Source organism: Perissodus microlepis, chromosome 8, assembly GCF_051167445.1.
Source record: "Perissodus microlepis isolate ML-2025 ecotype Zambia chromosome 8, ASM5116744v1, whole genome shotgun sequence".
NCBI classification, from domain to species: Eukaryota; Metazoa; Chordata; class Actinopteri; order Cichliformes; family Cichlidae; genus Perissodus; species Perissodus microlepis.
In genome coordinates, this window is record NC_140468.1 from 29,513,956 (window position 1) to 29,538,504 (window position 24,549).

Consider the following 24,549-nt stretch of genomic DNA (forward strand, 5'->3'; position numbering starts at 1 on the left):
AAAGTATCCATGTATCATGACGTTTTATCTCAGTTCAGTTGCGCTGTTCTCGTGCCAAATCACAATCGCAAATGTCTCAAGGTGATTTTTATATTGTGAGATAAAAACCCTCCAATGTTACAGAGAAAACCCCAACAATCAGGTGACACAATGGTGGGAAGGAAGAAGTGAAGCAGTGAAAGACACATAGTGAGTGAAGAAACACCCAGTGCATCATGGGAATCCCCCAGCAGCATAACTAAGGGAGGATTCAGGGTCACCTGGTCCAGCCCTAACTATATGCTATATGCTTATCTTGAAAGTAGAGATAGTGTCTGTCTCCCGAATCCAAACTGGAAGCTGGTTCCACAGAAGAGGGGCCTGAAAACTGAAGGCTCTGCCTCCCATTCTACTTTTAAATACTCTAGGAACAACAAGTAGGCCTGCAGAGCGAGAGCGAAGTGCTCTAATAGGGTGATATGGTACTACAAGGTCATTAAGATAAGATGGGGCCTGATCATTTAAGACCTTGTATGTGAGGAGCAGGATTTTGAATTCTGGATTTAGCAGGAAGCCAAAACAGGAGAAATCTGCTCTGTCGGGACTCGTGCTGCATGCCACCAGTTCTCTAAGTAAACATATTTCTAAAGGTGCCACTGACATGAAATTATTATGTCAGTAACAGCACTTTCAATCCACATGTAAAGAAAAGAAACCATAGATGTAAATAAATAATGTGTAAGAAGGAGAAGTGACACAGGGAAAACGTATTGAACACACTGACATTTATTTATTACTTTAGACAAATGTTGATGACGGTTTCATGACAGCTTCTGTATGGAGAAACCAGTCCCAGCTCAGGTGTGACCCATCCACCACACAGTCCCAGCGTGGGATCCTTCTATGAGCTTTAGTTCTTCCCACAGATTCAGGTCAGGTGACTGTCTGAGTCGCAGCTTTACGTTCTGCCTCTGAAAGTTACAAACGCCTCGTTGGAACCTTGTTGGTATGGTGTTTTTAGGCTGAGGCCTTTGACCAAACATGGTGTGTATCACAGCATTCAATTTGGGTTTATCTGACCAAACTATATTCTCCCATATTGTCGTTTTACCAAGATTATGTGACCCAGATGCAGGTTCAGATAAGAAGCTGTATACTTGCACGATATGCAGACCTCCTTTTTTGGGCTGGTCCATTAGGGGTCGCCTCTGCAGATCATCTGCCTCTACCTCACCCTCTCCTCCACTACATCCATGAACCTTATGTGTGGTGTTCCGCTTTTCCTCAATAAATGCTAAATTAAAAGCCCTCACTGAAGCAATTTTGAGGAAGGAAAAAAAACAAAACAAAACAGGGGAGTGGGGGTGAAATTAGACGCAACAGAGACACATAGTGTTGTTCTGCTGTATCGATGGGAGACCAGAGGAAAGCAACAAGAGAGCTAAATGAAAGCCAAATGTGTGTGTGTGTGTGTGTGTGTGTGTGGGGACTCTGGGGGATGGGACCTGTCTTGGTGAGTTATGGAGTGGGTGTAAGCTGGGTGGGGTCACTGGGAACTCTACAACATAAGAGACCCTAAACATGCAGCCTGTGGCAGGTCCTGTCTCAGGCATGTTCAGCTCATATACAGTTGTGGTCAGAAGTTTACACACAGTCATCATAAACATGAATGCAAGTTAACTCTGGGCTTGTCATATTTCTTTGAACAGCTATTTTTCCAGGGTGGGACGATGGTACAACACACAGACTCAAGAAGTAGGAGCACAAGTTTGAATTCAACACAGTCAACAGTATATATGCAGGCTCACATATAGCTACACAAACATGTCTTGTAACTTGACAAGACAAAGGCCTATTAACTTCTCATTAGTGTTCATGATTTGCAACAGCTGGCAGTTTGACAGCAGTCATTGATGGACCAATACTCAGAACAACAGGAAAGTCCAAGGAGCAGGATGTAAGAAGCAAAGATTTACATAAGTTAGGAGGATCTCTTGTAGCCACGTGTAAACAACTGCAGATTCATCAGTTCAAACAATTATATGTACATACAGGCTACTGAGACGCTTTCAGATGAGAACAAACTGACTGAACAGTTAAACCTACCATTATAGAATAAAATAACCAGTTTTATGCATTTATGTGCCTTTAATATATCATAAAGGCATTGCTGGCTTTCTGTTTCACTGCCAATAGGGAAACAGGCCAAATAGGTCTACAGCGTGGCATGTAATGAATATGCAACATTTTCTTGTTATTGTAAAGTTTATTACAACAACGTAACATTGTGTCCTTGTGTATAATTGGATGTGTGTCAATAACTGGGCTGTGACCCAGACATGGGATTTCTGTTGTGTTTGTTTGTTCAAATCCAAATGATGTAACAGGGAGAGGGTACCTGGTGTGAACCTGGAGTTTACACCCCCAGGCTGAAAGTAAGACGCTCTTCACATTTATCATCAGACAATGCAAAGAAGAAATTACAAAAGAGAAAGATCAAATGAAACTTTGGGATCTATGAGATCATAAAATCTGAAAGAGTGGAGGAAGGAAATGAGCTTTTTTACTCAGCAGCTCTCTGCTAACACACAAACAGGAATGTATTTAAGCCTTGAATGGAGCTAACACTTGAGCTATGGTTATCAGACTGCAGGATCCTCCTACAGCCGCACCTGCTACAGCTGTTACTACTACCAGCAATTCATATTCTATTAATACTCTCACACACAATTTTCCTTTACGGCTGGGTCGACTTCTGCTCATCACGCTGCCTTTGTTCTTTACATCTAATAATCTGACAGCTAACAGAACGATCTGGCGTCTGTGGAGGTCTCCAGTGAATAATCACACCCCTCCATGGATCTGCAAACTTCATCCAAACTATGGTTAACTCTTGCTAGTGACCTCGAAGAAACTGATGCACATTTTACTGTCATACTGAAGATGAAACATAGAGATGACAGCAGCTTATGTATAGATGTGCATTCAGTATATTAGCAGTACAATAGGTTGGAGGACACATGGACACCCACAGAGACAGTGAGACTAGCAGATCCTCCCATATCACAGCCGCTCTGCAAACAGACTTACACAAACACATGTATGAACCACACAAATACACAATCAGTCCAGACTTTCCTGTAAACTCAGAGTGAGCTTCAAAAGAAACCAAAAACCCACACTGAGAAAAGCCCAGACAGAGAGATGAATGACAGTAATTAATAGTGAATTAATACTGATGAGTGCAACAGCCCCTCTGTGTGTGCCTGTGTGCACACTTATACATCCTTGTGAGGACCAAGAATTCAACTGTTACTATACTTGTGGGGACCGACAGTCCCTTATGGGGTCCAAATGCCCGTCAAACAGCTTTTGAAGGCACGTTTGAGGCTGAAATTGTGGTTTTAGTAGCAGGGCCACAGTTAGGTTATGGTTAGGGTTCAGGTAAGCAGCTAGGGAAGGTATTATGTCAATTACATGTCCTCACTGAGATATAAAAGCCAAGTGTGCGTGCGGATAGTTATGCAACAACAAAGCGATCTGCTGGGCCCACTCGCCTGCTCGTCTTCTGCTGTCTCTGTCTAGCAGCAGCTGCTGGGGCTGAAAATTCAGGCAGCACAGACCCACGTGAGGTTTTAAAGGCGAGTCAAAGCCACACACTGTTGAACAAAGCGCTTGGAAGCAAAGGACTCGGTGTGAGCCTGTGAGTGATGAGGGTCACTCAGACCAGGGCTCAGATTGGTGAGGTCTGCTGACAGGCCGAGTGGCTGTTTGAGAGTCTGCAGATCTGACTGACCTGAGGCGCCAACCAGAGGGCAGCGGGTCAATCAGGTAAGAGTCTGTCCTATATTTCAATGTTGTTGCTATGGCAATAGCAACAGTGTGATAAATCTGTGAGAAACGGGAGGAGCAGTAAGACAGGCAGAAAAACAACCAGGAAAAAAGTGTGCGTGTGTCTTTGAACTCTTATCTACAACGTGTGTGCCAGATGGCACCGTGCACTCTATTACATAACCAAAACAGTGAATCACATTTGTACGCACACAGAGAAAAGAGCACAGTCTGAAACTAAATGACATCAGTGTCAAACATTTACGAAGCAAATCCTCCAATAAGTGACAAACCCAAAAACACGAGCAGACCCACAGGATCATCTCCTCATACAGTGGTGCGACATCGAGACAGCGGCATAAACACCACGGTAACCACACTGCCACCACACCAAAGTGTGTGTATGACGCAAGCCGCAGAGCAGACCGAGCCTCACGTGATCACTGACACACACTTTGAAGGCCGCTTACAGACAAATGTAGTTTGACTAAGGTGAAACTTAGTCCAAGCCCATCTCTGTGGCTCTGCCATTGGCTAAGAGACTGAGGATGTTGGGCTCAGTCCTCTCCTAACCCTAACCCTGCTGACTATCCAGTGATGAGTGATGAGTTGCGAGGGCAGCACCCTAAGCAAGGAAACCTACACCCTCCCTCTTGCCAGCCACCTCCTACAGCTTATTCCGGGGAACGCCGCAGCGTTCTCTCATCTCAGGGCCTCCTCCTGGTCCAGTAGGCGACTGCCTCGGCTGGCTCCTTTCGATGTGGAGTAGTGGCTCCACTTATATCTGCGATCTCATTCTTTCGCCTTTCAACAATAACAGTATTGACAAAAAGATCAGAACAGTGCTCCATCTGATGGCAAATGGCTGCATAACATTTAGGACAACAATTTACCTGGTGCTGATTTTAATTGTAGACCAATTAGATTAAAGGACTAGCAAGTCTGGTACAAACGACTGACAAGACTAGTCCTCCAGTTAACTAGTCAGGCACATCAGGCACTAGTCCCATCTGTACCTCAATGACTGCATGGTGCCCAGGCTCTGTTGCTGCAAAACAACCCAAATCATCCCCCACCATATTCTCCACTTGGTTTCTGCTGAACAAAGCTCTGGGAATCATGGCCAAGCATCTCCAATTTGATCTTGTCTGGCCAAAACACATTGTTCCAGGACTCCTGTGGATTTTTCAGACACAGCTTTGCAAACCTACGCTGTGCTGCCATGTTCTTCTTTTTTTTAAGTGTACTGTCATGAACATTTATCATGGTCACGGAGCCAGAGATCCAGGTCTATGTCTTTCCATGTTTCGGAGCACTGCACTCTGAATCTGCTGGGACGTCCACTCCTGGAAAGTTTGCCCCGCTGTGTAAACACACGTCTGAATGCTCCACACCAAACTGTCACACCCACTGCTTCCACACAGATCGTCACACTTGCTGATCATAAATGAATTTAAAATCAGATATTAGTTCATTTAAAAGAGATTTTGGAGGAATTGACATATTGTCACAATCACTGGAATCAGCCTTTGTTTGTGGCTTTAATCAGTAAACACAACAACAGTGAACATAGTAACAAAGTATCCACTGTGCCATAATATGGTACTGTATTATTGATCTGTATCAACTATGCAGCCTCCTAACTCACAGCTATGATCACGGGGTGTAAAGATTATTAGAAGAAAACAGATAATAATCCATAAGAAACAGTTTGTCATCACTATTGTTCACAGTCATCATCATGCAGCAGGCAGCTACACCTGCGTGCTGCAGAGAGCCAGATGAGATAAAGCTAACATGAGTTTTTACTGATGACAGAATCATTTGTGCCACACAATCAGACCACGTGGATAGTGACAATAATCCAGGTTCATACCAGTTGCAGCAGCTGTGACTGTGCAGAAAACCTAACCCTGGACACCAGCTGCAGAGGACGCATGTTGGCTGTGAGTAATCATAGCTGAGCAGCTTAAAACTTCATCAGTTCACTGATGATGGACAGGAAACGGAAAAGCATGACACGCCAACCAAACAACAGCAAGAGCCAAACAAGTTTATAGAAAAGCTTGTAAACAGCAACACCTTTATGCAAAACCACAGAGGCGATCCACAGAGCAGCAGATTAAAGTGCAGAGAGAACAGAATACTTGGAGCTCCACGCATGTGTAACAGCAGAGTCAACTTGGCTGGCCAGTATCATTACCGTGCCCAGCCTATAAATAGCAAACACAGGTCTTACCAGGGCAGGCCACTGTATGTGTTTGGCCTTGGATCCCTGCAGTAGGCCTCCTGCTCCTCCTCCTCCTCCTCCTCCTGCTGCTGCTGCTGCTGCTGCTGTGCACTCCTTCCTCTTGGCCCAGACCAGCTGATGCTCTAGTAGAAACAGCTGGAAATCCTCATAGACCTTCACCCACTCCCTCTTGTCCCACTCCTGGTCATCAAACTCCACATATACCTGTACACGACACAGCAGAAGGAAAACACACAAAAAACTGTTAATAACCGATAAAATGAACACAATGAGTATCGTTTGGTTTAGCTCATCAAGACCCACATTAAGCATCTGTTACACACAGGAAGAGGAGGAAGAGGAGTTAAAAGGACAAAGAGTAATATCTCTCACATATAACGTAAATAAGTCGGATTTACAGACAGATAACGCTGGATAATAAACAATAAAGATAATTATCATGAAATAAGTTAACCTCGATATAAGTATGACGCGATCAATCACCCATGTTTGGACAGACAACGTGACAGACCAATGACAACCATAATAGCACCCCACAGAACCAATCACGTGGCTGGGACAGACTTCAGGTTAGGTTGATTTACTCAGACCAAAGTAGGAGCAGCCAGCAGAAGCACACGTGCTAATGTTTGGGCCGCAGCAGCCGTACACACCAGCACGCCGGGAGCGTCTAAACGTGGACAGTGACAGAGTTAACGACCACGAATCCAACAGGAAGAAAGAAGAGAGTGTGTCCGTAAAAGGCAGGTAACGACACAAATCATGTTTAGCAGCAGTGCGGAGCAGACTTTACAGTCCCAGACATTTGGACAGGCACCACACAACATAAGACATACAGTAACATGACAAATGCAACATGATCCTGAGTATAGAAGCACAGTCGCACAGCTGAGCCACAGATGAGCCTCGCTGACCACCTCTGCAGACACAGAGCACGTACGATCAGTCTGCAGCCGTTCTTTAGTATCAAACGCTGCATTGCTGACATCAGAAGATAGTCCAGTGACTGACTGTTGCACATGTTTGTGTGTGTCTGTGTGTGTGTAGTGATCATCTCCCTCTCTCTCCATCCTCATCATTTACTCCCTCTCTCTCTCATCTGCTTCCTCCCCCTCCCCCACTCTTTCCTCCACGAGCAGGGAGACAGAGGAAGAGAGATCAGCGAGTGCATCTCTCTCCTCATTCAGCCTCCCACCCACTCCGTCTCCCACAATGCACTGCTGCAGTCGACTGAGTGATAGCTCCCAGCCAGCACACGCTGAGGACATCATTGTCGTGCCGTCTTTGTTTACCCTTGCTGTTTCATCGCCACATATTACTCATCTGTTTATTACTGCATACTTTTACCCTCCACTTCAAATTCAACACTGGCCTCCTTTATTTTGTTTGGTGGAGTAGTGCTCATTCCTTTACACCATCACCCTCATCACCCTTCCCTGCTCATGTGATCATCCGTCCATCCTGGTGTGTGTCTGCCACTTCAGATTCTTTCAGTGCTTTCCCTTCATTTCATTCTGGGGCACAAGCAGCAGTTTACTCACTGTCATCATTCATTCTTACTGGTTTCATCATCATACTGGTGTCATTATCATCAGGATCATTAAAATGCATACCTTCTGTCACCACTGAAGAGATAACGTCGTTCCAGCTGTTGCCTCTGATACCCACCACTGTTGGTCTCTAAACAAGGCAAACTGAAACGTTATCGCTTCGTGCTATAGGGGGACACTGATCACCACACTTTAGAGTAAACAACGTGTGATTTTACAGCTGTGACAAGATCAGAGAAGAACGAGTGAGATAAAGAGAAGCGCTGCTAAGATACAGTCATCAAAGAAATTACATGATTGTCCTCCTATCCAACCATTTTTACTCATCACTCGTTTTCAAATCTAATCTTCACAATATTCTGTATACACACGAATCCAGACAAACTCAGCAAGACGGCAAGTCCTCCTAACTTCAGGAGAATCAGGATTAGAATAAAATAAAACCAAAAGCTCAGAGAAAATGAGCTGCTGGCCTGATCAGAACAGTGACAGTGTTTCAATGAAACCACCTAAAACAGCTAAATCTATCATACTTAAATCGACTTTTGCTATCACAATCCTATTTTCACTTTAAAGTGAGACAGACAGAAAGACAAAGATACTGAACCTTCACCTCTAAAGACACAAAACATGTAGTAAGTAGCTCATACAGACTGAATTGTCCGTGTAAAAGTACATTTATAATAAGCTAAAGCAATCGTTATAAATAATAATATTGATAAAACAAAACAAAGCAAAATAGAATTTAAAATGTCAGAAAAGGATATCAGCTCACAGGGGAAACGGTGTCAAAGCACAGAGTTAATAATACAAAGTGCTTTATTGCAGAGTTATAGATTTATTATAGATTTCTTGTATCTTCCTCGTGGCAGCAGAGCTTAAACAGCCCCGCCTCCCGTCCACAGCGTGATCGGTAAACGTCTCCACCACGGCTGTTTCCATTTGAATGACTTATTTAAATACTATTACAGTATGTAAAACCTCAGCCTTAAGATAAACATCAAAGAATCCAAGTAACAGAACAACAGTCAGCAAGCAAATGAGGAGCAGGGAGGCCTGTTTGACTTTACCCACTGGAATCTCTAAACAAATACCTAAGTGAGTGTGTGCGCTGTGTGGGATCAGCGTGATGGGTCACATTCTCCTCACAGCGATCTGCTTCATCCATCGCTACAATCTGGAGATTTCACTCTCAGTCGAGCACAAGAGACGTGCCGACGACAGGGAGAGCGAGACGTTCCTGCAGAACCCGTCTGCGTCTCTCAGCAGCGCACAAACCGGAGCTCACGCGCGGGACGTCTCAGATAGATGAATACATCTCATGGCGCCTGAGCATTTAGACAAAGCTGCAGGAGAAGGAACGCCGAGGAGGAGAGCTGCACAGTCTGTTCCCCTGTCGGGATGATCCGTCTGCGAGCACATGTTACTGTTCACAGCAAGGAAGACATGGTGCACACACACAGACGTATGCAGATGCACACACACACAGACGTATGCAGATGCACACACACACAGACGTATGCAGATGCACACACACACAGACGTATGCAGATGCACACACATGTAGAACTCAGTCAAGAAAAAACACACCATAGAAACTGGAAAATGGAGAGTCTGGTGAGTTGGTTGCTATAGTAACTGAAGGTCGCACTAAGCACTGGCTATGTACACACACACACACACACACACACACACACCTAGTTTCCTATTGAATCTTTGTGTGTGTCTCTTGGTTTCCACCTTTCACGTGCAGCTGAGCGTCTCGTTCAGCTTCAAACATTGCAAAGCTTTGAGCGTGCAGCCAAGAACAACGGCAGATGCAGGGTCGGCGCAGAGAGGGACAAGCAAAGTTGATCAAAATCTCACATATTTCTGTGTACAGATGCTTTAGTGTCTGATTGTTTTGGAGGTGTGTTTAGCAGTGCAGCAGAGTATAATCTGCCCATCACTAACAGCTGCAGAGCTGCGTTCTGGCTGGCTGCACCGACGGCCGCTGGCAGCCAATGAGCACAAGTCATGAAAATACAGAACCAATGGGGAGAGTGCAGTCAAATCTGCTTTTTAAACTGAGCACCAGGGGAAGCTGGAAAACACACCCACACACACAAGAAAGAAGACAGAGGAGAACAAAGGTTGTGACTGTGTGACTGAGAGAGCACTTCATGACCATGATGACAGCAGCAAGGTGTTTCCAGTGGACTTACTTAGATGCATAAGCATAAAGCACAAACATGCACATCCTTGCATGGAGTGGAAGTGGTTTGGCCTTTATACGAGACTGCTTGAGTGCACTGCAGGAAGCATACATGAACGTGCAGGTAACCATTCTAAACAATCACTTCATGTTTTTGAACATGTCAACATCACATACAGCTGCAGCAGCAGACTGAAAGCCTTCTGTGAGTTTTGTGATTGTAACTGCAGGACGCTCTGTCTTTAATTTCCTTTCTCTCATTACAATGAAAAATATCTACGAACATTTGAAAAGAGTCGACAGAGTGATTCAGTGTGACATTTTAACCCCACTGATGACTTCAGAACTTTCACAAGCAGCTACACCCTCTTCCTTTCCTCTCCATCTCCCTCTGGATCTGTCTGAGCTCCAGTCTTACCCTCCAAACAGTCATGTCCACACACACGCACACAGACACACACACACGCACACACACACACACACACACACACACACACACACACACACACACACACACACACACACACACACACACACACACACACACACACACACACACACACACACACACACTTCTATTCTGCTTGCCAAAAAGTCTAATCTGATTTACTGAGCTTGACTGGAGAGAAAACATGCATGCTAGCCAAGCTAAAAAGACTTCTTCATCCCCTTTACCCCCCCACCTCCACGGCCTCACACACAGAAGAGGAAGCAAGCACACAAACACACTTAGAACAAGTAAGGAGATTTAAACTCAAGCCTTCCCATCCGCAGTAACAGGAGAAAGAAAAGTTACATCTGACACACTGTCACCACAAACAAGCCCATCCTTTGTACTACTTTGAGTACTTGTGTGTTTGTGATATTATTTGCCTCATGACATACAAACTGTAGGGTCACGTAGAGCTGACTCGAGGAATGAACAGGCCGAAGAATGCAGAGATACAAAGGGAGTGAATTTGCACCATGAAGAGGTGAATCTGTGTCACGTTACATAAACACACAAATCTGCATATCAGCTGAAGCATATCAGCTGGGGACTGTGGATTCCCCTGATAGCAATGATCAACAGTCAACAGTATGTAGTGACAGAACAGGGAGTTATAAAAATACTAAGAAGAGAGGTGAACTACCTGCAAACCAACTGAGCATGAACCAGGCTTACAATACTGAAGCCAAGGTGCCACGTAGCAACAGATGATGCTGGAGCATTTTAGAGTTACAGAATATCAATCAGCACGGTGAGACTTTCACAGAGATGGTCCCCAAGAGGCACATAGATATATGAAGCAGCTGCTGAAATGTGTGTCAGTCTACCCTGCAGCAGAGTTGGTTATGATCTCCCAAGTTATAAATAAATTGATATGTAACTTCGTCCCTTTTCTGTGAGGAAGCATGTGTTAAAATGTTAACCTTCAGGGTCTAGTCTGATTTACTGAGCATCTATATTCATAATCACCAACTGAACAACATGGTGCTTCACAATGAAACAAACTCCGACACAGCAGACACAGACAGCACTCTGTGAGGAGGGAAGAGTGTCTCTTTTGTGGAAGGTCACTGGGTTAGAAATAACACGAAGGCGAGAGATGCAATAAGAGAGCAGATGAGTTGAAGTAATACTCAATGACAGCATGAAGCCACATCCCTTCTTCTAGAAGGTCATCTCCCTCTGCTCGCACCACGTTGGAAACAGACACGATGCGTAGCGTAGAGACATGCAACACAACAGAACTGGAACCGGGAACATGTGGAAGAAAGTGGAAAAAGCCGAGAGGTTGAGACAAATATGTAGAGTGAGCAACAGACAGATAAAGGAAAGTAAACGTCCTCGAGCAGAGTCGTGTGACCCAGCTTTTCCTGCCGCTCTCCTCTTTCATCCACTCCTCTCCTCGTGAAAGATGTGTGGGCCCAGCAGCCAGGAGGGACTGTGAGAGGAAAAGACGGAAAAACACGCAGCGCTGCCGACGCTTCAAGAGAAATCGCACTGTTGTCGTTTGTAGAGTGATATGATCCGGGAGAAAACAGCTGTGTAGTGTTGTGCTTACAGGACAGTCACACATCCTAACGCATGTTGATGGAGGCACGACAGGATGCTTCTTTTCAATTTCAACATTAAAGCTCTTGAAAACACAACATCTCAAATGAATACAATATTCTAGCATGAACCTCTGGGTTTAGTGCAGAACAGGAAACCACAGTCATGGTGAGCTGAGCCACACAAGGTCACTGATGAAAATGAATTATTAATTATTATTAGGAAAGTTGACAGTGTGGGAAACGTGCGGTAGGAGGAGGTGCACAGAGACGACCGCAGCCTTCAGAGGGTCGTCCAGAAAACAGGAACCAGTGTGAAGTGTCTGTTTGTGGAGTCATCTGCTGCTGTGGGCTGGTCCCAGTCTAAAGTCAATGCAGCCGTCCAGCAGGATGATTCACTTCATCTTTCTATGTGCTGACATACACAGATGCCAGTTTCTTTACATTTCCTAAGGAGAAACTACGAGGAAGATGAGGAAGACCAACCCAGTAACACTTCAGCCGACTGCCTCCATGCAGTGCCGCTTTGAAGCAGTAATTTGTGGTAAAGCTGAATATTAATAAAGGTACTTTCAGAATCCTTTCTCAATAGATCTTTATGATCGAAACATTCTAATGTGAGACACTCGATTTATGATATTCATGAACTCTAAACCACGCAGAAGATTAAAGAAGGCCTGAAACATTTCACCTTACACACAATGAATATAGAAGGTGAGAATTTATGAACTGTATAAACATCTTATTGATATTCATCATTTATTATTGTAGTCAGTATTAAATACATGTATAAAAGTATCATTTGTCATTTTGTGGTAGGGCTTGATGAACTGCTGGCTCTTTGGACTCATCATGAGACTGAGCACGTGTCCCGACCTCACTGAGGTGCTTTTGTATTATTATTGCTTTGTTTTCCATCCATCCACCATCTCTCTACATGCCCGAGGAGTAAGATCTCTTAGAGCAGCGGTCTCCAACCTTTTTTGCGCCACGGACCGGTTTATGCCCGACAATATTTTCACGGACCGGCCTTTAAGGTGTCGCGGATAAATACAACAAAATGAAACTAGTACCGGTACCGAAAAAAAGAAGATTTATTCATAACACACGTGAAAAGACCCAGGAAAACCGAGTTAACGATAAAAACGATAACAAAATAACGCTGAAAACCGATAAAAACCCTGAAAACCAAACATTTCACACCTGAGCCTCAACTCTCGCGGCCCGGTACCAAACGACTCACGGACCGGTACCGGTCCAAGGCCCGGGGGTTGGGGACCGCTGCCTTAGACTGACACACACATGCGCGCAGACACACACACACACACGCGCACACATGTGCACACACACACACACTCCTCGTGCCTATGGTACGACAACTTTTCTCCGTGCCCCTGGTACACTGTGCAGACACACACACACACACGTGCACGCACGCACACACACACACACGCGCGCGCACACACGCACACACACGTGCACGCACGCACACACGTGCACACACACACACACGTGCGCGCACGCACACACACGTGCGCGCACACACACGTGCACGCACGCACACACGTGCGCGCACGCACACACACGTGCACGCACACACACACACACACACACACGTGCGCGCACGCACACACACACCCCTTGTTTAACTCCAGCAGCAGCCTGCAGCCTTTTACCTGTGTAGTCCACATGAACTAACTAACTAACCACTAACTAACTGACCTGCTGACAGGAAACCCCAATTTGTTTCTTAGCTTCAGTCTTGAAGCCAACTGTCTCTGATCTGTTCAGTAGTCAGACTTTATTAAACTGCCTTTCACACTTTTCTGGAACTTCAAAGAATTTTATTTTTAATTGCAATTAAACTTTGATAATTATCAAAGGAGACGTGGTAAACTTTCTGCAGCCCTCAAACAAAGCCTAAACTGCATGGGCTGTTGCAAAGACACGACATAGCCATGGATGTGAGACAGGTAACACACTTCATTGCGCTTGCAGCTCTGCAACCCTCGTGTGAAATATCAACTCCTGATGGGAAGAGAAGCCGACTTCTGAGGGGAACCAAATAAAGAACTAAATGTTGAATATTCAGCAGAATATGAGGACACACACTGAAGGAAAAAGAAGGCAGGGCTTTCTTCTCTGCATTGTCCCCCTCCCTCTTCTCTCACCCCCCGTCTCCTGATAATACAGCTCTAATAATAGTCTAGTTGCAGCGAGACAATCGTTCAGTGGAATCTAGGGCAGCCACTGCAGAGCCAGTATGGGAAAATCCCTCCTGTCCTCTCCAGCCTGCATGCCTGCCTGTGCGCTCTGCATCTGTGTGGGTGTTTTCAGTTCATGCTGCACAGGAGGAAAGAGAGCACTTTCATGTTACATTTAAAGGTCTTTATCCTGAAAATCGGCCAACAACTCAGCCATTTCTTTGACACGTGGCCTCCCAAATATGTGTCCCTCGGCATGTGGGAGCCTCCTACAGTGGGGGGGTAATGAATAAATAAAGCCCACTGTGCACGGCCTCTGACGAGCTCTGGATAGAAACAGCATATATGGACTCAACATATATGTGCATTCATCATACTGTAAGCTGTAAATCCGTGCTCCTCTGTGACGCGTGGGGTGAGCTCTGGTCTCTGAATAAACAAGCGTGACAAACATCTGCACACCGCCACCTCTGTGGATGTGTCACAGTGCTTCAGGGCTGGTTAATAATCTGCAGTACATCTTTAGTCACTGTGTTCTGGCTTTATTGTATGAACAACCACAAGCTGCCCGAGAATTACTCGCTGTCTCGGCAGTGATTCCCTCCAACAAAGAGCTACTTCCTGAATATAACCAAGAGCTGTCAAAGCTCGAAGCTTAAACTGCTTCAGTTCCATAAGATCCTACACAGGCCCTAACGATTTCTCCTTTATACTGATAATATGCAGGGAAGATCTTTTGTGCTACAAACATAGAAATGAGTTGGGTGGGGACGAGGTGCCATTAAGCATCATCTCATTAATGTCACGGGTAAATAGTGACCTGCGAGTTTTTAGATTTCTCCTCAGCTCTCAGAGAAGACTCCTGGAGGAAGTGAAGGAGTGCATGCAGAGGGTCGGATGTTAGGAATTCTTCTCTGTTTGGCACTGAACCGACGCACCGACTGCGTGGGCATTTCTAAACCGATGAACAGAACTGAGCTAGACTACACTGGTGCTGTGCCTGGAGACACCAGCTGGGATTTAGTCTCACTCTAGCTTCCATCATGCCACTGTTTTCTACGTGTTACATAATGACAAATATGGAGGTCAAACTCCAGCTGTTATCAGCTGGAAAGTGACAGTTGTGCAATATTACACAGCCAACAGCAACAACAGTGTGTTTGTAAACCTGAAGTAGTTTGATTACACTCAGTGAGCAAAAAGAAAAAATGAAACCAGTTCAGAGACACGTGTTCACTGTGCCAGGAACACTGTAAGGCCTGGATTTAGTTACCACGTCCTAATGGTGAACTTTTTAAACCAGTGTCATCCAGTCAGGGGTTCAGTGAACTGCTAATGGTCCCACATGTATAAGAAAATAATGTATTCTTCAAGGGTTTATCCCTAAAGTTAAATGGAGATATTTTTCCTTGTGAAAAACAAACCCTCTGCAGCCTCTCGGGGATAACGCCGTCTGTTTTTTCCTCTGTCACATTAGGAAGTAGCTTTAGCTTTAGCAGCGAGGCATTCTGGAGTGTAAGCCAACATGGCACTAAACAACTAAGACACACATGAAGCACGGGCCCTTCACACAGACACAAGCTGGCCCACCACAATAAATGTTTATGCCAGCTGCAGTCTGCCAGTCTAGATGCACTGTAATAATATTCATGTAAATGACTCGGGCCTTTGGAGAGAAAGGGAAAAAGAAAGGCTTCTCTGTGTGGGTGGAATTATCACTGGAGGGAAAACTTCATTGTTGTCAGGTATGTATATGTACATGAATGTAGCTGAAACAGCTGCTGTCTTCACACAACAACAACAGGCTGTGCTGGATCATTTCTTTAGTATGAATATGGAGACACCGGCTGAAACCATGACAACTGAAACAAAGATGCTTCACACACACCCAAACGCTAAGGCTGGTCTGCCCTGTGCTGTAGTGCCAGGGCAGCTTAATCAGCCGGGCTCCTAGTACCGAGTCATGCGACTGCACCGAGTCTCAACTGTGTGTGCGCTCATGAGAAAGGAGGCAGAGAGACTCTGCTGAGGGCTCTAGGCAGGAGTTTCCACACATGCACATACACAGCAAGCTCTGGGGTTGATACAGTGAACAAAGAAGACCTCTATTCAAGTGAGCATTCACAAGTAGGTCTGCATCGAGTTAGAAGAGCTAAAAGTTTGTGTGTGAAGCACGTGTGCTGCAGAAAACAAATCTCCAGCTTACAGAGGAACACCCTGGTACTGTTAGTGTTTCCACCTTAAAAAGCACTTCACGCCTCAGCATAGATGAGTTCCAGTCTGTAACACGTTTCTGCTCGTGTGTTGTCATTTACCTGCTCATAGTGTGCGCCGGACTCCAGATTGTTGTTCTACTTGGTGTGCAAAGGCCACTTTAGCCATGAGTTTAAGAGTAACTACTGAGTTTGAAGTAGTTCTTGCAGTTCTTCTGTCTCCCCTCAGTAACTATGTGGGTGGGTGTTAATATTTGTGTTAATAAATATGTTGGAATTGTGTTTTCAGACATGAAACGTCAGACTGTTTTATTCTGCTCTGTTTCCCTGTAAATGTTGGGGACCATAGCTGACCGCTTTCACTCATATTTAGCCTTGAGGCTTTGTAGGGTCTCTCTGAGTCAGTCAGTCCATTGTTCCTGTTTTAAACTGAATGAATTCCAATCAGTTAACTCTGTGCTGCCGGTCGCTGCAGCCAGCCGTGGAGGCAATGCTCATAACGGATCATTGAAAATCACTTGGTGTCATTCTGCAGCACCACACTGCACTACTGTTGTTTTCTGCCACCACTGTGGAGACATGAAGCCACGAACAACACGTGGGCAGATGTTACTAAGAAATCCTTGAACATGTGTTGTGTTAGATACTTTATACCTGGCAGTTTACAACAGGTAACACAGACACAGACACAAACTCAGTCACAACAAAGGAACACTGCTCTGCTTTGAAACAGAAAAGCAAATCATTCAAACATCAAAGCCTTTTGTAACCCATAGTAATAAAGTGTGTCCAAGGGCAGAGAACACAATGTTACCTCATTAAAAACACCTGTAAGCGCTCGCTCACATGCTCGGGCTGAGCGTTACCGGCCTGAAATCTGATTCCACACAAACCCTCCCACCCAGCAGGAGGGTGGGAAGCTGGTTTCCACAGGCTCTTATTCTAGTAGTGTAAATTACCATAAATGAACCAGCAACACACACACACACACACACACGCACACAATCTCGTGTTTCATAGCAGAAGACATCAGTGGAGGCACTTGGAGAAATGTAATTGTGTGTTACTTAGCCCTCTAACCTGTCCTCTGCCTGACCCATAAAACTTCTCTTATCACTTCACTTAGTGGACGAAGACGCTGAAATAATCCAGTTTCTTTTCCATTTGTACGTGAATCTGATACATTACAGCTAAGCAAGCAAGTGCTCTCTGCATAGTTAAGACCCAGTACAAAAAGGATTTCCAGTTAAAGATACAGACTTGGCACTTGTTATCACATGGTGAAGTTAATAACTGGACGACCAATTATCCTCATATGAGCATGAAGGCACCAGCAAATAAACTCAGTGGTCCTGAGAAAAGGTTTTGTATAACCATGACACACAAGATCCACAGTCACATTTAGAGATGTTGACCCACTCAAGCCTGACAGCGAGCGCGTCACAGCAGTCACCAAAGAGCTGCCCTGCTCCTGTTAAAAATGCTCCGGAGGTTCCCATGAAAGATAAAATGAAAGTCCTGCATGAACGCCGAGATTAAATATGGCTTCTACTCTAAATTGATCTGAGTAAGTAAGACTAATAAAGTGATGACACGTGTTCAGGTAAAGGCTTCTTCCCAGCTACACAGACCTGAAACCATACTGGAGGATGCGTGAAGGATTTACTAACTCTTAAGAGGATTTATCTATTGTGGCATTGACAGCCAGTAAATGTGTGGAAGGAGAGACGATACAGCTACAGGGTCTGTGTCTCAACCACTAATATGACTGACACACCTGGGATTTCCAAGAATCCATGTTGAGTTCAGTTCACTCTTATTAGCATGAACCACCATGTCAGCAGCACACGTACTGTTTGAGTGAGTGCCTCCAAACAGGAGTGGTCCACAGCCTCCGAGCAATTAGCATGCAGCCAGAGACAAGCAGAGGCAAGCAGTGATGTAACGACAGACACATCCAGTGCTGCTGGGTTACATGAGACCGGTTCAAAACAAACTAGTGATTCATGCAGAAGGTTCAGATTTCATTAACTAGAAAAAACAAGTACAATATAAACAGCATGTCTGCAAGAGGAACTACTTCAAGACCGAGTGTTAGTGCGTAACATCAAGCACAGCAGAAAACTAGTCCCCACGCTGCCAGCCCAGCTCTGATCGGGGCCCTGTGGTTCTCCTTTGGTGTCTGCTCCCTTCAGGTGAGCAGGAGATCCCTCGAGCAGCAGGGTCAACACCCTGAGGTTTTTGTTGCATCTCTGCACAATCAAGTACATTTCATGCACTTGAAGGGCCTTTACTGAGGACGGTCAGTGCGAGATGTGATCGGTCTGTAATGCTGTTAATGTGGGAAGTGCACGTCAGAGTAACATCGTGCTTGAACAAAAGACCCAAAGTTTCCCACTCACACCGTAACAACAGGAACATTTTGTAGCAGCTTATAAAAACATTGTTACTTTTTCCATAATTGTGAAAAAGTAACAAATACAGTTGGGATGAAACTATATTTCATCTACAGTGCGCGGGCATGATGTCTTTAGTGTTTACTTGCGTTATCTCTGTCTAATATTTAAATTTGTTTGATAAAACATTCACACCACTGTATTTCTTCCATGGTCACCAATCAACTATCGTGGTGTTCTGGTCTCACCGACCAGCAGCAGCTCTCTACGCTACATTCATACAACTATACACTATATTCAAGCTCCCAACATGTTTTTGACCTGTGGCAGTAAGGCTGAGCAAACTCCACAGAGGAAGGCCCCACAATCAAACGGACAGCCTGGCTGTAACACAGCAGCAGTCTGTGGCTACAACACTACTGTCATTCTCACTGCAGTATTCTTATAGCTCAGAGTCTCTATTACCACGACTGGCATCAAGTAACCGAGACTATCTTTATACACACGTTCTTAATATAAGAGACTGGCCTCACTTCTTTTATCAGCAAATGACAACTTAGCTCCAGTTCCCTTAATTACAGTTTCTCCTCCTCTCTTATCAATATTTCAAATTGTTCTGTGAGAGACAAGTTTGTACTCACGCAGAGAAAAACATACACACAACATATGCAGTGTATTACAGCTGCAGGCCTTATAAAGAGCAAGGGAAAAACTCGATTTTGCAGATATCTAGTTCTCCTCAATCTGCTCATGTTTCCTGTATTTTGTTTCTGCATACTTTGTTCTTATATACACAACACACATCACTTTATTCTAGACTCAAATTGTGTGGTTAATGTTTATAAATGTAGTTTAGTATAACAAATCAAACTACAAAGTAAAGCTGTTCTTTTTGTCCTGGCGCTGGGAGCACCATGCTTACAATGTTCAACAACGGGCCTTAAACCTTAAACAGAAGCAGGGTGAGTATTGTGCCGGCTTTCTACCTGCTGTGGTGGATCACCAGAGATGAGCAGCAGCTCAGAAGTTCAAGTCTGTGGAAGTTCTACTGTGGAGACAGACTTTCTGCTTTCACTGACTAATAAATAGAAAAGTGAGTGTTGCAGTGAGCGTGTGTTATAATGGCGACACTCACGCAGCTCAGCCCTCCTGGGGAGAGAAGCTGCAAAATGAACTCAGTGACACTGCTGCTAAAGCTAGGTAATGGTACACATCTGTGAATAGACTGTTGGAGTAACAGCATGTATTTTCTAACATTTCGCACAATCCCTTAACATCTGTTGTGTAGGGGTAAAACACCTGAAATAGATCCTTCTGCCCACAAGTCACCCTTTACGGCCACACACTGATGTGCTGGGATCAGCCGACAGCAGCTTGCTCACGGCAAATAAGATGACAGGAAGTAACAGCTACAGCTGACCAAAAGTACAACATTAACCAATTCAACGCAGGTCACAAGTTATTTTATTATTGATTAAACAGTGGATTTTCTCAATTACTCCATTAGTTGTTAATGTAAGATTTGTAAAAATAAATAAATGTCCATCCAAGCTTCACAAAGGTCAAACATGCCCAGGAGCCTACAGGAGATGAAATTATAGTTTATTTGTGTTTACTTTGGAGTACATTTTGAAATGTTTGAAAATCTATTTCTTTGATGGAAATGAAGGAAATCAGTGAGATTACCGTGACCAGCCTCGTCTCCAACACTTAAGCATAAAAGAAGTATTCAGATAAACGTAGCCACCATTACAATATGACCACTGAGGTCATCGGGAGGTTGGTGGTTCAATTCCTGGCTTCACCCTAGTCTGCATACTAACCCCGAGTTGCTCTCTGATGAATGTGTGTGTGAGTGTTAGTTAGGAAGCATTGTGTGATTGGGTGAATGCACAAGTTGTGCAAAGTGCTTTGAGTGCTCAAGATAGTAGAAAAGCGCCATATAAGAACCAGTCCGTTTACCAAAACACAAACTCAGCTCCAAGACATGACCCAAAAAACACCCACTGATGCTATAAATTTGACCCAGTGGCTAAAACATAATGTTAAAGCACCCAGAAGAGTCCAGGTTTTAAGAAAACAAAAAGGGGAACGCAGAAGCAGAAAACACATCCACTGACACCCTCTTGGTACATTTTGTTTCCAGGCAGAATTCCTTCTAAAGACTACAAATCCCTCAGTTTTACATCTTCAAGGTTTTGAGATCCAAGATCCTGACTTCACACTGAGACGTCCAACCTGGGATGAAGCAGAAGCAACAATGAAATATCCTGATGAAAGCAAAGGGCCCATTAAAGAGACGTCACCACACAGCTCTGAATATGTGTGCTGTTAGATTACACACAAACAAGATTGAGCACAATCATCCTTTGTAACAATATTCAGCAAGAGTTATCTAACCAGCCACACTCAGTGTGTGTGTGTGTGTGTGTGTGTGTGTGTGGGGGGAAACCACACTCCCAAAACAACAGACAGTTATGAAAACAGTCCTCTCTCTAGATTCTGTGGGCATCAGAGCAGAGAGCTTCCCATCACACAGCTTCTCCTGTGTTTCCTCCAACTGTTATTCTAACACCAGCACTATCAGTTGAGTATGAATTTTGCATATTCTGATAAATGTTATCAGCACTGTAATGATATCTAGCATCATAAATCCTTACACCAGCTGAAGTCAGTGCGTGTGGTAATGCAACAACACTGCCTCTCTGAAAAGACATGCTGCTGCAGCGTGCTCACGACCATCTGTTCAACAGCAGACCTAAATAGTACAGTGGTTTAAACCAGCATTTGTATCACATGGGTATATGCACACACACAGACACACACACAGGCCAGATTAAGGCTGTTCAGCAGTGTCTGTAATCTGAAATCACTGCGCTCCCCCACTGTGGGTTTCACGACAGCGAACAATGGGAGGCAAAAATAAATAAATCAAAGATCTTTCTGTAGCAAAGCAAAGGACACATAACAAGACAGGAAGCAGAGCTGATGCCTGCTGTGTAAACAGAAGGTGTCATAGAGCCATCAACCACTGACGCCTCTGCATTTTAATAATCGTGTAACTAAACATCAGCTCATATTGCGTGACTTTTCCTAAAATGGGTAAAAGTCATGGATTTTGGAGTGTGTGGGACAAGATGGTGTAAAGAATCCCCCACTCGCCCTGTGGGCCGTCTTTGTCCACCAGAGGCCTGGGAGCTTGAGGGTTCTGCACAGTATCTTTGCTGCTTGGTTATGGCGCTCCACGTATGCCTGCTAGCATCTTGCACCCTGCTGTTATGTGCTGGGTTTTCTCATGGGCATCTTTGCACAGCCTGTACCCGGGCTCTTCCTGGTTGGTAGACCCCTGCCTTTATCACTTTTGAGCTTGAGCTTGCTCCTGCACAGCCGTTATCAGCTCCTCTGTCCTGTCTCTTAGGCTACGTCCACACGTACACGGGTAGATTTGAAAACGGCGTTTTCGTCTGAAAACGCTCCGCGTCCACGCTAGTGTTTTCAGTCGTGCGTCCACATTGAAACAGCCGAAAATGCTGCGCATGCGTGAAACGCAAGAAGACCCGACCTGCCTCATTTCTGTCTGCCGCTTATTTCCGGCTCTTTGAAACGTCGCGGCAAAATGTGGAGGAAAAGCACCGAGTTGTTTAAATGGACTAACAATGAGGAGTTGTTGCTGCGAGTAACACAAAAGTACAAAGTTGCAAACGCGAGTGAGAATTAAAGAATTTGAAGGAAAGCTCTCTGGAGCGCGTGCAGACTGATATTAATCTTTAACAGGGCTGTCAAACAGAACAGCTGCTGTGTAATGCCCTCCACTATCTTTGGTCACATGACTGCATCACATGACTAACATGCGCCATCGTTTTAGAAAGTCTCCGTTCTCACTGTCCACACTGCGACGCGAAAGCACCGTCTTCAAATGTATTCGTTTTCGGGAGCGTTTTCAAAACGCCGTGTGGACGGGAGAGAAAACGGCGAGAAAACGATGAGTTTTCAAACGAAAACGCATTAGTGTGGACGTAGCTTAGTCCAGCCTCGTCCAGCCAGCGGTAGGATTTCCCCTGGTGCTTCTACCTGCTCCTTTCTGTGCCCCGCTCATGTACTGGGCCATGTACCTGCTCGTCTTAGCCAGTATGATGCCTGACAGGAGCTTCCGGGTGGTACTGAGGCAGGTTACAGGCTGGTAGCTGGATGGGACTGATCCCTTCTGGGGATTCTTGTGGATCGGGACTGTCAGCCTTCGATTAGCTCTGATTACCGGGGGTTTTCGTCCACTAGCAGCTGGTTCATTTGTGCCGCTGCAGAAAATAAATAATGTTAACCTTGAATCTTCACAGAACTGAAAAGGAACCTTTAAGCATGATAGAAACATCAGACCTCACTGATATGAAAGACAGTTTACAGAAAGCTTTACATCAAGTAATCCTGGTCAGATTCCTTCAGACCTTTACAAGAAGTCAGAATAATAACTCTTACTGTGTGTTACTCGTTTGATACGTCCTGGTTGGAGCGACTGTGACTTTGATAGTGACAGGAGCTGAAAGCCTTTTGAAAACAGCTGCTACAGCGATGTGCAGGCTTCTGTACAGCAGAGCGAACACACGACAGGCCTGACTTTCACCGCACTGCTCTCACCGTTACAGTCTGTGACCTTCTCCTCTTCTTCCTCTTCTATATGCATCCTTGTCTTTCCTATATGTGCCTTCATCTTCTCCTTTCCTGTGGTTATTCACACACAGTGAGCGGTGAAGGGCGGCGAAGGCCAACGTACAGTTTGACTAATGTTTCCAGACTAAGATGGAGTTTTTCGGTTCGTGTCAGGGCCGATGGCGACCTCATGATTCAACAACAGGAACTTTCTCTGTAGGACTTCAACAACCCTTCAAACCAAACCAAAGCTGTGCTGCTGTTCTTTTTTGAACAAAGATACTTTCTCCTGGGAACCTTCTTTTTCTGATCGCACTGTCAAGACATTTACGTGTAACATGCTAACCGAGGCCTGCATGTATGTTTTTGTTGGTTCTGTGCATTGTGTAGCATCGTACATACACACCTGAATGCTCCAGACCAGCAAAATGCTGCTCACACTTGCTGTTAATTAAGTAAGTTAATCAGTTAATCCTACATGGCTAGGGGCAAAGAGCTGCTACCTTGCCTCTTAACTCCTATAGAAGAAAGTAAGAGCGGTTTTCCACAGGACGCCTCAGACAGCTGTGAGGACTTCACGACTGTCCCAAAAAATACAAAAAAAACAAGCATTTCAGTAACATTTGCCCCAAAATGTGAGTCTTCAGTATGCAAATGATCAGCGTGGATCTTTTACTGCCTGTGCAACATAAACACACAACACAAACATGTCTAAGAACAGCGTGAATGTGACACGAGCAGACTGCTGTGCTGTCTCTGCTTGTTAAACGTAATCACAGTCTGGTTTAAATTTAGCTCCTGCTTAATTACACAGCACACAAGACTCAAACCTCACAGTGCCGCCCAAAAATATAAGAATGGTTGTGCTATTACAAGACATGTTTACTGTTGGCTGCGTGGAGCCGAAACCATGGAAAGCTGCATCCACGTTTCAACGAGAGACAAAGCACCAACTGCTAACACATGACAGGAGGGCGCGATGTTTTATCTATTATCTTTTATTCCAAATTATGTAAAAGCCTTTCCATGTAAACTGAGCTGCAGCTGCAGCGGGCACAGCATCTGTCTTCATGTGGCTTCGAGTCGAGCTGCACAGCTTGACACAAAAGAAGAAATAAGATGAAGGCGGGAGGAACAGAAGAGCTGTGACTCAACCAAAGATATTTGCCTATTTCACACAAACACTGTGTGTGTGTGTGTGTGTGTGTGTGTGTGTGTGTGTGTGTGTGTGTGTGTGTGTGTGTGTGTGT

At 44.8% G+C, this 24,549-nt stretch overlaps 1 protein-coding gene across 2 annotated transcripts in view; it reads right to left on the reverse strand.

Annotated features, from left to right (window-relative positions):
• jmjd1cb (jumonji domain containing 1Cb) overlaps positions 1–24,549 on the reverse strand; it is a 114,393-nt gene that overhangs the window by 60,712 nt on the left and 29,132 nt on the right. For both annotated transcript variants that reach the window (XM_084938549.1, XM_084938548.1), the window contains exon 2: positions 6,050–6,265. In XM_084938549.1, coding sequence (XP_084794675.1) covers positions 6,050–6,265 — 216 coding nt within the window. The remainder of the gene's footprint in view (positions 1–6,049; positions 6,266–24,549) is intronic.